At 54.2% G+C, this 15,815-nt stretch overlaps 1 protein-coding gene across 8 annotated transcripts in view; it reads left to right on the plus strand.

Annotated features, from left to right (window-relative positions):
* Positions 1-1,090: 1,090 nt before the first annotated feature.
* The window catches only part of Emid1 (EMI domain containing 1), a 47,433-nt gene continuing 32,708 nt past the window's right edge, over positions 1,091-15,815 (plus strand). For all 8 annotated transcript variants that reach the window (XM_045132509.1, XM_045132510.1, XM_045132507.1 and 5 more), the window contains exons 1-3: positions 1,091-1,197; positions 11,083-11,196; positions 11,564-11,667. In XM_045132509.1, coding sequence (XP_044988444.1) covers positions 1,091-1,197; positions 11,083-11,196; positions 11,564-11,667 — 325 coding nt within the window. The remainder of the gene's footprint in view (positions 1,198-11,082; positions 11,197-11,563; positions 11,668-15,815) is intronic.

Below are 15,815 nucleotides of genomic sequence, written 5' to 3' on the forward strand. Positions count from 1 at the left end.
AACAAACAACAACAAAAAAAGTAATTCTTGGCTAGAAAGATGGCTTAGTGGTTAAGGTGCTTATCTATGTAGCCTAAGGACTTAGGTTTTATTCCCTAGTACCCACATAAGCCAGATGCACAAGGTGACGCATAAATCTGGAGTTCATTTTGCAGTGCCTAGTCTCTCTCTCTCTCTCCCTGTTTCTCTATCATAAATAAATAAAATATTTTTTAAAAAAAAAGTAATGCCAGGGCTGGAGAGATGGCTTAATGGTTAAGGCACTTACCTGCAAGGCCTCAAGGACCCAGGATCGAATCCCCAGAACCCATGTAAGCCAGATGCACATGGTGGCACATGCATCTGGAGTTCGTTTGCAGGGCGCACACCCATTCTCTCTCTCCCTGCCTCACTCTGCCCCTCTCTCTGTCTCCCTCCGTAAAAACGGGAGTAAGAAAGAAAGGACACTGCATGTATGAGGTTAGGGCATGCCCGGGCCTCAGTCTTCCCGTCACTATCGGGGAACTTGGGCCTGGCACCGAGGGCTGTAAAAAGATTCCGCTGGCACAGGATGTGTGGGGCGAGGCGCGATGCCCGCTACACAATGGCACTGCCAGCGCAGGAAGCCTTTGTTGGACGCACGGGCGGACCCCGCGTGGGAAGGCACGAATGTCACCGCCCGCCCCGCACCCACCCACCCACCCACCCCATCCCCGAGCCCGACATCACTGGCTCGGGCGTGCTGGGTTCGGGTCCCGGCTACGTCGCGGGACTTGAGCCTCAGTTTCCCCAACCTGCAGCCCACGGGCGGCGCGCGCAGGTGGGCACCCGGCGGGCGTCCTGGCGGGGGGCTCCGGGCCCGCGCGGGCTCCTTCCGGGTTGGCGCGGGCCGGGCGCACGGGGTGGGGGGGGCGGCGGGAGACGCGCGGGAGGGGCGAGCGGGGCGGGGGGCCGCGCCGAGGGGCTGGGCGAGCCCCGAGCGCCCTCCGCCCTCCGCCCGCCCTCGGCCGCGGCGCTGGGAACCCCGGGCTCGGCGCGGCGGGGACGCGGCGGCGGCGGGCACGGCGGGCACGGCGGGCAGGCACGCCGCGGCGGGGAGGGGGCGCGCAGCATGGGCGGCGCGCGGGCCTGGGCGCTGCTCTGCCTCGGGCTCCTGCTGCTGCTCCCCGCGGATGGCGCGGCGTGGAGCGTCGGGGGCGCCCCGCTCTCGGCACGCAGGTAAGGGGCTCCCCCTTGCCCCCCGACACACACACACACCCTCCCCACCGTGCCAGCCCGCGTGGCACAGAGACACCCCCCCCTCCCACGCCGGGACCGCCCCTGTTCTCGAGAGTGAGACGGACAGCCTCCCCCACTGTCCCGGCTTCAGCCCAGAGCCATCCTGGAGAGGGCACCGCGAGCGATGCATCCAAGCCCTTCAGGACCTGTGTCGTCCTGGCCCCAAGACCCCTTCTAAATGCACATGGGGGAGAAAAAAAAAACAGGGGTACCACTTAGCCACTCCTTCTGGGATTCCATCTCCTTGTCCCAGCTCCTGGCTTTAATTTTTTTTTTAATTTATTTTATTTTTAGTATCCAGGCTATTTATTTCGCCTGGAGGGAGGACTGGCGTGGAGTCTCAGCCCAGTGGGTCAGGCGTCCCTGGGGGCCTGCATTTTGGACAGTGACTGGTCCCACGAGGGGGGTCTCCTAACAGCCAGGAACTTTTATGCTTGCCTGTGTGGAGTATTTCCTTGCCCCCCTTCTTGTGGGGACTTGAGATAGGGTCCTTCAAGAATATAGGAGAAGGCCTGACGTGGTGGCGCATGCCTTTAATCCCGGCACTCGGGAGGCAGAGGTAGGAGGATCGCTGAGAGTTCGAGGCTACCCTAAGACTACATAGTAAATTCCAGGTCAGCCTGAGATGGAGTGAGACCCTCCTCAGAAAACCGGAAAAAAAAAAAAAAAGAATATAGGAGAAACCCCCATTTAATAGAAAAGTAAACTGAGACCAAAGATGGCCACAGACTTCTAGGCTCATAGGTTACTCATGGATTTAAAAAGTTATTTTTTTTAAATTATTTATTTATTTGAGAGCTACAGACACAGAGAGAAAGACAGATAGAGGGAAAGAGAGAGAATGGGCGCGCCAGGGCTTCCAGCCTCTGCAAACGAACTCCAGACGCGTGCGCCCCCTTGTGCATCTGGCTAACGTGGGACCTGGGGAACCGAGCCTCGAACCGCGGTCCTTAGGCTTCACAGACAAGCGCTTAACTGCTAAGCCATCTCTCCAGCCCTGCTCATGGATTTAAATCTTTCTTCTTTTTATTTACTTGAGAGAGAAAGGGAGAGAATGGGTGTGCCAAGGCCTGCAGCCACTAACAAATGAGCTCTGGACACATGCGCCACCTGTGCACCTGGCTTTACCTGAGTATTTGGGAATCGAACCTGGGTCCTTTCGCTTAGCCCGCAAACGCCATAACCACTAAATCATCTCTCCAGCCCTGCAATCCATCTTTCTCTTTCTGGCCCTAGTGGCGGTAGTTTGAACCAGCCCTGATTCTTGCTGTGCAGACAGCCCCTGCCCCTGCTGGGGATACCCTCTCCAGGGCCAGGCACGTTGTCTAGGGCGGACAATGTGAACTAGCCAGGCCTCTCTCGGCCTTTTCATCCCATTCAAAGGCCGGCTTGTGGGGGGGGGTGCACCCCTACGGCCTCAATTCTTTAATTCTTTTCAAAATTCCCCCTTCCCAGTGGTCAGAGGCCAGCAGGCCCCAACTGGGCTAGCAAGAGCAGGTGACGTGGGCAAGCCGAGGATGGAAGTGGCCCAGGCATCAGAGGCCAGAGGAGCAGTTGTCCAAGACAAGGACGGACGTGTGACAGATGTCATAGCCACCACCTACGGTGCCCTGACCATAGATGGCTTGGGTTGGCACTTTTCCTACATCCATTGGCTCCAGAACCTTCTCAGCTACCATTAGAAGCATGTTTGTTTGTTAATGAGCCCTGGTTCACAGAGGAAGAAGCAGTGCTAAGACGACAAGAATGAAGAATCTGAATTCCTCAGGGTCAGGCTCGCTGGGATGGGGGAAAGAGTTTAAGGCCATGTGCATCCTTCCAGCCAGCCCCAAGGCAGTACCCTCTCCCCCCCACCCCAGCCTGCTCTCCTAACCCCCTAGGGCTTCCTGGGTGGGCACAGGACATGTCCGTGATGAAGTATCTGGCCTTCACTGTTGACTGTCACTGCATCTGTTTACAGAAGGCTGTCACAGAAGCCCTGTGGCCAATGCTTTTACTACATTTTACTGAAGCCCAGAGAAGGGGGTAGGGGGAAACACTATAGGCTGATTAGTTTGCAAATCCAGGATCCTTTTGTCCCTAGTTTGCTGCCGGGTGGGAGGGAGAGAGCTTGTCACCATTGAGGGCTAGAATAGTTTGCAGATCGTGGTTAAGAGTTTGAGGCTCAGCCAGGCGTGATGGCACATGCCTTTCATCTCAGCAGAGGTAGGAGGTTGGCCACGAGTTCGAGGCCACCCTGAGACTACATGGTGAATTCCAGGTCAGCCTGGGCTAGAGGGAGACCCTACCTCGAAAAAACAGAAAAAAAATACAACAACAAAAAAAAAAGTTTGGGGCTTTGGCTCTGCCACCTGCTCATGGTGTGACTACAAGCAGGTCACTTCATGGCCATGGGTCTCCATTTCCTCGGTTGTTTAAAAATTTTATTTATGAAAGGAAGAGAGAATATGAATGTGCCAGGGCCTCCAGCCACTGCAACTGAACTCCAGACGCATGTGCCACAATGCACATCTGGCTTATGTGGGTTCTGGGGAATCGAACTTGGGTCCTTAGGCTTTGCAGGCTGGCGCCTTGACTGCTAAGCCATCTCTCCAGCCCCTCCTCTTTCTTTTGCTTACAGTTCCCTGTGCTGGGCCATGCACGGCAGTTCCTGCCATTCACCATCATTAAGTAGGATAGGGGTCTTGGAACTGGAGTCATCTGTGGTCCTCGGCTGCCAGGACCTCCCCTTGTGGCCCCGTCCCAGCATCTTGGAGACAGCATGGGGATATTGCACCCCATGGACCCTCCCTCCACCTCCAGCCAGGCGCTCCGGGCACCCCTTGGCAGCTGAAGGACTGAAGGCAGAAAAGCAGCTTTGTGCCTGGGGAGGGGGAGGCCTGGGAAGGCATCCAAGGGGGCCACCCCCAGCCCCAGGAATGTGAGGAGACAGAGTCCCTCACAACCAGAATGCCCAGGAACTAGACAGAGCCACCTTGGTACAGTACTGCTGCTGCCAGTCGCCCAAGTCCCTGGGACGATTGCTTCTTGCAGCTCCGGTGTCCCTCCCAGCCTGAAACCCCATTTCTTTCAGCAGCTCCTCTCCGCACCGCGGCTCTGGTGTTCACGGAGACCATTCTGTCCACGCGGGCAACCCTGGGCAGGCGTCATCTCTTGGAGCCTTGGTTTCCCACTCCATAAAGTGCAGAGCCGGACAATCCGGCCCGATGCCGAGGAGAGGACCTTATGAAGACAGTGCAGTGCGGGTGTCGTGGGGCTCCCTGAGAAGCCCCTGGGCTGCAGCTGTCAGGAGTGATCACGGCTGGCTGGCCGTGGTAGCCCAGGCCTGGGGTGGGTGGAGAACTGGCCCCAGTGGCAGGACTGGGCTCAGCACTTGGCTTAGAGGCCACTCTGATCTCTCCACCAGCAGATGGACATGGCGAGCTCAGAGCTGGTCAGGACCTTGTCCAAGGTCAGCCATGTAGGAAACAACACTGGAAGGGAACGGCACCCCTTGAGGGGCTCTGGCTCACGTCACCCCGCCCCCCAACCCCCCAACCTCCTGTCTCTGTTCTTTCCTCTCCTTTTCATAATGGCCCTTGGCCCCTGGCCGGCTTGGCTGCCTCTTGCAATTAGCCCCTATCGCTGTTCCGGATCACAGCCCTAGGCCCTGTGGAGACAAAGTCCCCTGGGCCTCTTGTGTCAGAGCGAGGAGGAGGAGGAGGGCGGGTGTGTGTGTGGGGGGGACCCTGGAGGGGGTGACCAGTACTAAGCTGAGCTGGTCTGGCCTGTTTTCTCCCTTCACATGAGCCTCTGGGGACCCTGGAGGTGCTGAGTGGAGGTAAGTGGGTGTCTAGGAGGGACGTGCTATCTCCTCCCAGCCTTCCCCCACCCCTGCTACCATCCAGCCTCACCTGGCTCCTGGGCACCTTATCAAAGATCACACCCAAGCCAGGCGTGGTAGTGCACGCCTTTAATCCCAGCACTTGGGAGGCAGAGGTGGGAGGATCACTGAAAGAAAGTTTGAGGTCACCCTGAGAATACAGAGTGAATTCCAGCCTCAGCTAGAGAAAGACCCTACCTTGAAAAACCAAAAAAAAAAAAAAAAAAAAAAGATTACACCCAAGAGAAGCAAGCCGTCATGGCTGCAGCAGGATGTCCGGGTACTGGGTACTCTGGGAGCCTTGGGTCTTGTCCACTTTGCTGGGCCACTGTGTTCTCAGTCATGGTCATACAGCAAACAGCCCTGAACAGCCGTGGGCTGAGTCCAGCGCTGACTTACCCACCCTAGCCCTTCTCCCAGTGCCTGTGGTGCAGAGTAGAGAGTAGACACCCAGTCCCACAGAGACCTTGCAGTTGTGACTTGAAGGATGAATAGGAGTATTCTAGAAGGGCTGAAGAGATAGCTTAGCAGTTAAGGTGCTTGTCTGTGAAGCCTAAGGACCCAGGTTCAATTCCCCAGTGCCCACATGAGCCAGATGCACAAGGGGGTCAGCCTGGGCTAGAGCAAAACTCTACCTCAAAAAAAAAAAAAAAAAAAAAAAAAAAAACAGGGCTGGAGAGATGACCTAGCGGTTAAGGCGTTTGCCTGCGAAGCCAAAGGATCCAGGTTCGATTCCCCAGGACCCATGTAAGCCAGATGCACAAGGGGCACATGTGTCTAGAGTTCATTTGCAGTGGCTGGAGGCCCTGGCGTGCCCATTCTCTCTCTATCTGTTTCCCTTCTCTCTCTCTCTGCTTGCACATAAATAAATAAATAAAATTAAAACAAACAAACAAAGACACAAATGAAAAAGATCAGAGGTGGGAGAAGGGACAGCTTGTCAATACAAGTGTGAGCGATATACAGGTTGAAGAATAGAATGGAGCCCAGCGTGGTGGTGCACGCCTTTAATCCCAGCACTTGGGATGCAGAAGTAGGAGGATTGCTGTGAGTTCGAGGCCACCCTGAGACTCCATAGTGAATTCCAGGTCAGCCTAGACTAGAGTGAGACCCTACCTTGAAAAACCATTAAAAAAAAAAAAAAAAAGAATGGAGTTGGCAGGGCTTGCCAGGCAATGGGAAATCATGGTGGATTTCAGATTCCATGGTAGGCACTGGCCGTATGAGGCACATGCTTTTCCAAAAGCCTCCTGTGCCCTAGAAAGTAAACAGAGGGTATGGCTTGGGCTTATGTTGGGGACAGTGGGGATGTCCTCAGTTCTGGGATGGAATGGTAATTGATAAGCCCCAGGTAGAGGAAGCAACCTATTCACCTCAATCCTTACCTGGCTTGAATGTTCCTTCCTGTGTAAAAGGTTTGGTCAGCCATGGGCTCCATGTGTCCTGCACAGAGAATTCAGAGTCCAGCTTGTGGTAAAATAAACCAGAGAACCAACATTAGATTCTTCCTAAGGGACATTTTAATTAAGGGGGAAAAAAAAATCACAGGGCGTATTGGCACACACCTTTAATCCCAGCTCTCCGGAGTCTGAGGTAGGAGGATCACTGTGTGTTTGAGGCCACCCTGAGACCACACAGTGAATTCCAGGTCAGCCTGAGCTAGAGCAAGACCCTACCTCGAAAAAACAAAACAAAACAAAAAACACAGCAAAATAAATCTTTTCCCTCTGGTGAAAACATAGACAGCAGACAATTGTGGATGATCACAAGTGTATTTGTTGATTTATTGTGCCCAGCGTTGTGTGAGGATGAGCAAGAGGTGTGCACATGTGTGGAAATGAGTGCATTTGGCTATGTGTGCCTGTATGCACGTACGCAAGAGATGACACTGGCATTTGAGCCTTGCTGGGCCTCCCTCTGCCAGTTCACATGTGCATGAGGTGTGTGTGTGTGCACGCATGCATGTGTTCATGACAAGTGCACACAGTGCTGCATGTGCTTGTGTGGACACATGCGGAGGTCACAGCTGCAACCTGTCTCCGCAGGATAGGGTGTGTGTGTGTGTGTGTGTGTGTGTGTGTGTGTGTGTGTGTCCAGACACATTTGCAGGGACAAGGGTTGTTTCTGGACAGACATACTGCTGGATGGACCTTGGCCTGTGTACACAAGTTTGTGGGTCTCTGTGCGCGCTCATCAGCACGTGTGCATGCGCGAGTCCTTCCGCGTGCGTGCGTCTGTATGTGCGCTGGCCGCCCGCGCTGGTGCACACGCGTGTGTTGTTTGTGCTCCTGCACATGGATGCATTTTCTTTCCACGCCCAAGGACGCTCCGACTCCTGAGCTTCCTACTTTCTCTGCCCATGCTGCCCTACCCCTAGCCTTCCTCCCTTCCCGGGGAAAGGCATGGGCTGGCTCAGGTGGCAGGGAGCGCTGATATCCTTCAGTTTTAGAGGGAAGAGACCACTTCCCATTCCTTTCCCAAAAGGTACATACTTATGTTCCCACCATTCAGACAAAACCCCAAACCCTAGCTCTAGGAAGTTCTACAGGGCAGGGATTTTTTTGTTTGTTTGTTTTTGTTTTTTGGAAATAGGGTCTCACTCTAGTCCAGGCTGACCTGGAATTCACTATGTATTCTCAGGATGGCCTCGAACTCACCGCGATCCTCCTTCCTCTTTTAAAGACGTGCGCCACCACGCCCAGCGTTATTTTTTTCCCCCCTTTGAAATGGGATCTTACTCTACTGCTGGACTTAAGCAGTCTTCCCACCTCAGCTTCCTGAGTGCAAAACTACAGATGCAAGCCGCTGCGGCCCAAGAGGGAGTGTCATGAAGGGAAACTTAGCCATGCCCCTGCCTTAATGCCCTCAGGACCTGCAGGGGACACCCTTTCTAGCCTTTTGTTCACAGTAGGCCAGCAGCCTGGAATGTTCTTCCTCCACACAGCTTGCTCTGTCCTTTCCCAAGTCCATCCCCATCTGAACAGACATCATAGTTTCCTGCCATGCATCCCACAGCTTTTCGGACACTTGTCATGGGGAATTATGGTGCTTCGTGCTGGTCCCCCTCTGAGGATATGTAAGAGGACAGGCCCTGTCTCATTGATCCCCGTGTCCCCTGTGGGTGGCAGCCAGGATACAGTATTGTAAGTGTATGATTGGATTATGTGAATGCCAGCTAAAATCACATTGTATTGCCCATATTGAACACTGTTTGCTAGGGATTTTTTCTCAAATATTTTATTATTTATTTACTTATTAGAAGGAGAGAAAATGAGAGGGAATGACAATATGGGTGTACCAGGGTCTCTAGCCATTGCAAACTCCAGACACATGTGCCACCACGTGCATCTGGCTTATGTGTGTACTGGGGAATCAAACCTGGGTTCTCAGGCTTCACAGGCAAAGTGCCTTAACCACTGAGCCATCTCTCCAGCCAAGCTAGGGGTTTTTACATGGTTTTCTAGTTCTAAGCCAGAAAGTCATCATCTCTCCCCCTATTTAAAGGGGAAACTGAGGCCTTGAGAATTAAAGACAACTGCTCATGTCACCAAACTGGTGGGTGGAGCCAGATTTGAGCCCAGGAATGTGGATGGCCTGACCTGGCTTCTGACTGCACCCTAGAGGCATCCGATCCCATCTCCTCCCCATGCTCATGAGCCACGGTCTGTGACTCTGTGAAGGTCTCGGGCCTGGGAACTTGCTGACCTTGGGCTCAAGACCACAATGTGAAGTCTGCTGGGATGGAATGCCCAGACTGAGAAGGTCCACCTGATACCATCCCTGCTTTCCCAGCACCAGCAAAACACCCCGGACACATGACCCCAAGCAGAGCTGAGGGCTACTGAGCACCTGGAATGTCTGGGCCTCTGCAGAGGCAACCGCCCCCCCACAACAGTTCAGGACCCTCACTGCCCTACTCCCACCCAGCCCGTGGCTGGGGCCAGGGCTCAGGCTGTGATCCTGATGGAAGTCCCCTTGTCTCTCTGGCCCATGCTGGAACTAGTGGGGGAGGGGAAGGGAAGCTGGCAGAGAGGGACAATGAAGCTTGGCAGTATCAGTAACGTTTACTCTCCCAGGGCACAGGTAACAAATGCTTATTGTCCCCTCACTGAGAATACCACAGAACCAGGAGCAGCCTAAACAGCTATGAGGCAAGCAGGCGTAGGGAACAGACATGTGACAGAAACGCGAGGCCCCCTCATGCAGCCTCATTGGATAAGGGAGGAAAGTGCACACAGGCCAGCAGTTATGGAGTAAAAGCCTGTCTAAGACAGCCAGTGTGGTGGCACACACTTGTTTAAAAATATTTTTTATTTTTATTTATTTATTTGAGAGCGACAGACAGAGAGAAAGAGGTAGATAGAGAGAGAGAGACAGGCGCGCCAGGGCTTCCAGCCACTGCAAACGAACTCCAGATGCGTGCGCCCTCTTGTGCATCTGGGTAACATGGGTCCTGGGGAATCGAGCCTTGAACCGGGGTCCTTAGGCTTCACAGGCAAGTGCTTAACCGCTAAGCCATCTCTCCAGCTCGGTGGCACACACTTGCATCCCAGCTGACAGGAGGCAGAGGCAGAAGGATTGTGAGTTCAAGGTCAGCCAGGGATACTTAGCGAGACCCTGACTGGAAGATGACAAGGGGCTGGGGAATTGACTGTGTGTAAAGGCGCTTGCTTGCAAAGCCTGACAGCCCTGATTCAGTTCACAAAGCCACCCAAGTAAGCCGGGTGTGCAGAGGGCGGCACAAGTGTCTGTTGGTCATTTACAGTGGCAAGAAACCCTGGTGTGCTCATACCTGTGCAAATAACTAATAATAATAAAAATAACGAGTGCCCAGCTGGAGAGGTGGCTCAGCCGTTAAGGTGATTGTCTGCAAAGCCTAACAACCAGGGTTCATTCCCCAGTACCCACATAAAGTCAGATGCACAAAGTGGCACATGCACCTGGAGTTTTTTTCACAGTGGCAGGAGGCCCTGGCACATCCATACTTTCTCTTTCTCTCAAAAATAAAATAAAATAAAAAGGCCACTGGGCATGGTGGTACGTGCCTTTAGTTTCAGCAATTGAGAGGCTAAAGTTAAGAGGGTTGTTGTGAGCTCAAGGCCAGTCTTGGCCTATAGAGTGAGTTCCAAGTCTGTCTGGGCTAGAGTGAGACTCTGTCTCAAAAAAAAAAAAAAAGAAAAAAAGAAAAGAAAAAAACAAAGTGCCAAACAAGAATTCATACATACATGTACATATACATGTATCTAACAACAGGGTAAATCTACACTCACCTGTCATCTCTAGGGCCACAAGGACCACTCATCTGTGACACAATGGCCTACTTGTCACTCTTGCTCCACACCAGGTGCACGGGGGTCTAAGATGAATCCCACCCAGCGCCACACACTCTGTGAGTGGACAGTCACATCTGGAATTCGGCTCCAGCTGACCCCAGAGCTCCCTCCTTTTTTTTTTTTTTTTTTTTTTGCTGTTTTTTGATTTTTGAGGTAGGATTTCATTCTAGCCTAGGTTGACCTGGAATTCACTATATCGTCTCAGGGTGGCCTTGAACTCATGGTGGACCTCCTGCCTCTGTCACCATGCCTGGCTCAGAGCTTGTTTCTTAATCCCTGGCTGGAAATGTAGTAGGTGAGGAATTCACAGATTTGAAGATATGTTTCTTGTAGACTTCAACTGGTGGCCATGGGAGGCCAGTAGCTAGGTGACCTAAGTGGCTTAAGGTTGGCATGAAAACACATTGAGGAGGGAGCACCCTGGAGACGATGCCGTACCCCCACCTTGACTCTGCAGCTCATCCTGGGAGTCCCCAGCACGGCTACCCCCCTAGGACCATGCAGTTCACCCCCCCTTACTCTAAGGGGCCCAAAGGACTCGGGGTCTGTGCCTGGAGGCTAGGCACAGTCCCCTTCTCCCACACTCCTGGAGCCCTCCACCTGAGCTTCCTCTCTGTGGGTCTGTCTCAGGAACTGGTGCTCGTACGTGGTGACGCGTACCGTCTCGTGCCACTTGCAGAATGGCACGTATCTTCAGCGAGTGCTGCGGAGCTGCCCCTGGCCCATGAGCTGCCCGGTGAGTAGGTAAGTGAGGCTGTGGAGGGGGCAAAGCATTGGGGCGGCAAGGGACCCCAGAGTGGGTGGAGCAAAAGCAACATCATGAAGGGAAGAAACCCTGGGGGGGCGTCTAGGATGAGGGGGGTCACTATGACCTCATTCCTTTACTCAGTGAGTAATTTTGGGGACAGTCCAGCTCAGCCTGCTCGGGCTTCCATACCCCTCTGGTCATGGAGTTTAGAAGAAGGGCTAAATCCAAGAGTGCAAGAGGAAAAGAGACTCCAAAGGGGCGTCTGGAAGTGGCAGAAGATGCTAGAAGCTCTGAGGGCATCCAGGGCACTGGGAAAAACAGTAACAACCGTGCCTCAGCCGGGCCGCCTGGCCATTCTTTCAGCTACAGAACCGTGGTGAGGCCCACATATAAAGTGATGTACAAGACAGTGACGGCCCGTGAATGGAGGTGCTGCCCTGGATACTCAGGGGTGACCTGCGAGGAAGGTAGGACAACCTGGCTATTACCTGGGGCCCTGTGACAGCGGGCAAAATGCCTCCCACCCATGCACGGGAGCTAAGTCCAGTCACCGTGCACACACGGTGCACACGCAGCACTGTGGTCAGAGGAGGCTGCTGCACAGAGCTCCTGGACACGGCACGGTTTAGCCATAGCTGATGCCTGCTATCCCTCTTGGGGAACATTCAAGGGTCCTGAGGGAATTTCATACGTGTTGTGTCACCCTTATGTAAATCCTGCCGTCACAGGTCTTTCCTCCAAACTTGATGTAGTAACTTTCATTACTGCAACAAAATACTTGAGATAGCTGGGCATGGTGGCGCACGCCTTTAATCCCAGCACTCAGGAGGCAGAGGTAGGAGGATCACAGTGAGTTCGAGGCCACCCTGAGATAGATCGTATAGTGAATTCCAGGTCAGCCTGAGCTAGAGTGAAACCCTACCTCGAAAAACCAGTGTTGGAGCTTCCGGTCTGATTGGTTGACCTTGTGGCTTGTTTATGGTGACACAGCCTGTCATAACAGGAACACACACCTCATGGTGAAACCCAAAGAGTGGACCAGGGTCCCTCAGTCCCCCTATAAGGACACACCCCCGGTGACCGAAAGGCCCCAACTCTTAAGGGTTCCAACACAAGTGCCACCCTGAGGACTGTGTTTTCAACACTTGGGACCCTGGGGTCTTGCAACATTGAGCCGCTTAAGGAAAACCCACCCAGCCATTTCCACAGGTCACCTGGAAGCAAAGGACCACGTCAGCCAGCTCAGGTAGGTCAGGACTGTGATCCCCAGCCTGCAGGGCGTTGAACAAAACCCAGCAAGGAAATGGGTGACAGACTGGGATTTGAACCTCTGCTTAGCACCAGTAGACTCAGCAGAGTGGGTCATGAAGGTCCCTTTCACACGCTGTCTCCGAGTGCAGCTCAGGGAGGCTCCATGCTGAGACCCAGCCCCTGGAATCCTGTCTCTTCTGTGGAGAGCCATCTGGGCTCCTGCCTCTCTTGCTGTCTGGCTGACCCCACAAGAGGCAGATCTGAAGGCACTGAGCTCTGCATTCCCAGACACACAGGACTGCCGGTGTGGGACGTGAGATACGACGGGGGTCCTAGAAGATGGCACATGCGAAAACCCAGCCTTTGTCTCAGGGGAGCGGGCAGGAGTCTCCGCTCATGCTCCTGCGAGCTTCTTGAGTTTGCAGAGAATCAGCAAAGGGCCAGAGAAATGGAGCTGAGGGCCCAGAATCACGCAGGTCTAGGGTGGGGCATTTACCTAGTGTACACAAGAGCCAGGGTCTAGCACCCCCCCCCCACACACACACACGAACGGGGTTAAGGCCATACTCACCAAGAAGCGGGGTCTGATAGGTTCTGATGTGAGGTAGGGGTTTGAAATGTAGCTGGGGTGGTTAGAGGAAGATGGGCTTGCCCTCATGCCAAGCACCTCTGCCCATGAAACTATGGGTAGGAAGCTGGGGACCAGCATGGTGCCTTCTTCACACGTGGCAGGGAAGGCTGAAGGAGCCAGGGATGGAAGAGCCAGCCAGGAGGGGTCCACTTCCAAGGAGACCACAGGGACACCATGTGTGTTTCCCAGGGTAGGAGAGCTCAGGCGACACCTGCCTCAAACAAAGTCCTCTGGGTACCTGCTGCTGTCCCAAAGTCCCAAAGGTCTTGTCCAGCTCTGAAGCCTGGTGGAATGGTTGAAGGTAGAGGACAGGTGGGGGCAGCTGCTGGAGGCCTTGTGTCCAGGGGCTTAGAGCTGTGCCCATGCTGAGGCAGGGTTGGGTGGCCCTGGGGCCAGGCCACGGCTGACGTCTGCCGCTCCTTCTGCGGAACAAGCCACTGGCCCGGGGACAGAGCACGCTCCAGAGCTTTCACGTGAGCCAGGCCAGCACCCCCATGCTCCAGCTGTGTGGCCTTGGGTGGGTGACTCCCCAGGCCTCGTGCCAGAGTCCCACTCGGTCCCAGGTGCTTGTGGCTGCTCATGGATGAGGGGCCACCTTCACTGAAGGGGCACCAAGTTGTGTGTACGCTCGTGACAGTCTAGACTCCCCGTCTGACCCTCGCTGTGAATGGCCCACCTGTGAAATGGGCCAAAAAGAGTCCGCTCTCCCAAGGGATGTTGCTTGAATGAGATGGAGAAGCAGGCAGTGATGACCAGTGATGTTGCTGGAATAAGTGGTGGGCATTGTGTAATGAGCAGTGGGGAGGAGGGGCCACTCCTCACCCAGAGGGTTGGAGCTAAGGAAAGGGAAGGAGAGCAGATGCCCGTGTCCAAATACCCTAGAAAATTGCTCAGCTGAGGCCCTGGGGCTGGGGAGGCAGGAGGACATTACTGACCCATCCCAGGCCCTTCCTCCCACCACTGGGTTCAGGCTACAGTCACTCAGCTGCTTCCCCTGTTGCTGGCTGTCCCGATGGTCCACTCAGAGCCGTGACCTGACCCTGGGTCCCCACAGAGCTGCATCGGTACCTGGAGTGACCTGGGGGAGGACCTATCATTTCAAAATCCAACCCCGTATGGTCGTTTCTGTGCTGTGAAGCTTGGGGCAGCTCGTGTCACATCCCTAAGCCTTGGATTGTCTGGAAATGGCAGAATTGAGAAATAGACAGTGGTGCCTGGCCTCCGCTCTGTCTCCCGTGCTTCTGTTGGCGACCCACTTGGGACACTCTGTCCTTAGGCAGCAGCTCAGCTAATGATCATGGGGCTGGCAGGCTGGGTTCCTCATCTGTGGAATGTTCCCATCCACTGTAACAGTGAGCGAGGATGGCCCCATTCAGTGTGACCCCTGAGGAAAGAGCTAGGACAGGCCTCATTTTCAGAAGGGTAGCATGAGACTCAGAGAGGGAAAGGAACGGACCTGGGGCCACTCAGCACTTGAGAGCCAGGGTTGAGACCGTCTGACCCCTTGGTCCCTCCATGCTTTGGGAGGAAGCCGTGTAGCTAGAAAAGACCTGGCCGCAGCTCTCACCTTGGCCAGCTGCTCATGCAAACAATGGATGAGCCGGGCGTGGTGGCGCACGCCTTTAATCCCAGCACTTGGGAGGCAGACGGAGGAGGATCGCCGTGAGTTCAAGGCCACCCTGAGACTCCATGGTGAGCTCCAGGTCAGCCTGGGACAGAGTGAGACCCTACCTTGAAAAAACAAAAAACAAAAACAACAACAACAAAAAACAACGGATGAGAAAGGGCCATGGCTAGAACATCCTTTGTGGGCAGACAGAACACCAGCACAATGCCAAAGAGCCAGGGATGGCAGGCAGGCAGGCGGAAGATCAGGCCGCTCACCTTCTCTGAGCGAGGGCCCAAACCCCTGAGTTCCCTGAGCTGACGAGCTAGGCAGGGAGTAGAGCTGTTCTGATCATCCCTGGACCACTCTGTTTCCAGGGTTCCCTTTCGATCGATTTCTTGTCTATCAGCCCCGTTGTTCACATGGTAAAAAGAGAGAGAGAGATTGAAGCTGGGTGTGATGGCATGGGCCTTTAATCCCAGCACTCAGGAGGCAGAGTTAGGAGGACTGCCATGAATTCGAGGCCACCCTGAGACTCCATAGTAAATTCAAGGTCAGCCTGGACTAGAGTGAGACTCTACCTTGAAGAAAAAAGAAAAGGAAAAAGGGCTGGAGAGGTGGCTTAGTGGGTAAGGCGCTTGCCTGCAAAGTCAAAGGACCCAGATTCAAGGCCCCAGGACCCACGTAAGCCAGATGCACAAGGTGGTGCATGCATGTGGAGTTCATTTGCAGCAGCTGTGGGCCCTGGCACCTAGCACACTCATTCTCATTCTCTCTCTCTCTCTAAAAAAAAAAAAATCCCAGCACTCAGGAGGCAGAGGAGGATCACTATGAGTTCAAGACCACCCTGAGACTCCATAGTGAATGCCAGGTCAGCCTGAGCTAGAGTGATACCCTACCTCGAAGAAAAAAAAAAAAAAAAGAGGCTCAGAGAGGGTGAGGCTGTGTTTTACAAGGTCACACAGCACAGGTTCTCTCCAGGACTCTGACCGGGGCTCTGTGGCATCCCTTGTCCTAGCCCCACCCCCCAACCCCTCAATGATAGTGGCAAGAGGACAGAAAGCCACCACTGTCCTCTGGGCTGTCACCCATGGCCCAGAGGGTCTAGATGCAGGAAGTGAGGTTCA

Source organism: Jaculus jaculus, chromosome 13 (assembly GCF_020740685.1).
Source record: "Jaculus jaculus isolate mJacJac1 chromosome 13, mJacJac1.mat.Y.cur, whole genome shotgun sequence".
In the NCBI taxonomy this organism is placed as follows: Eukaryota; Metazoa; Chordata; class Mammalia; order Rodentia; family Dipodidae; genus Jaculus; species Jaculus jaculus.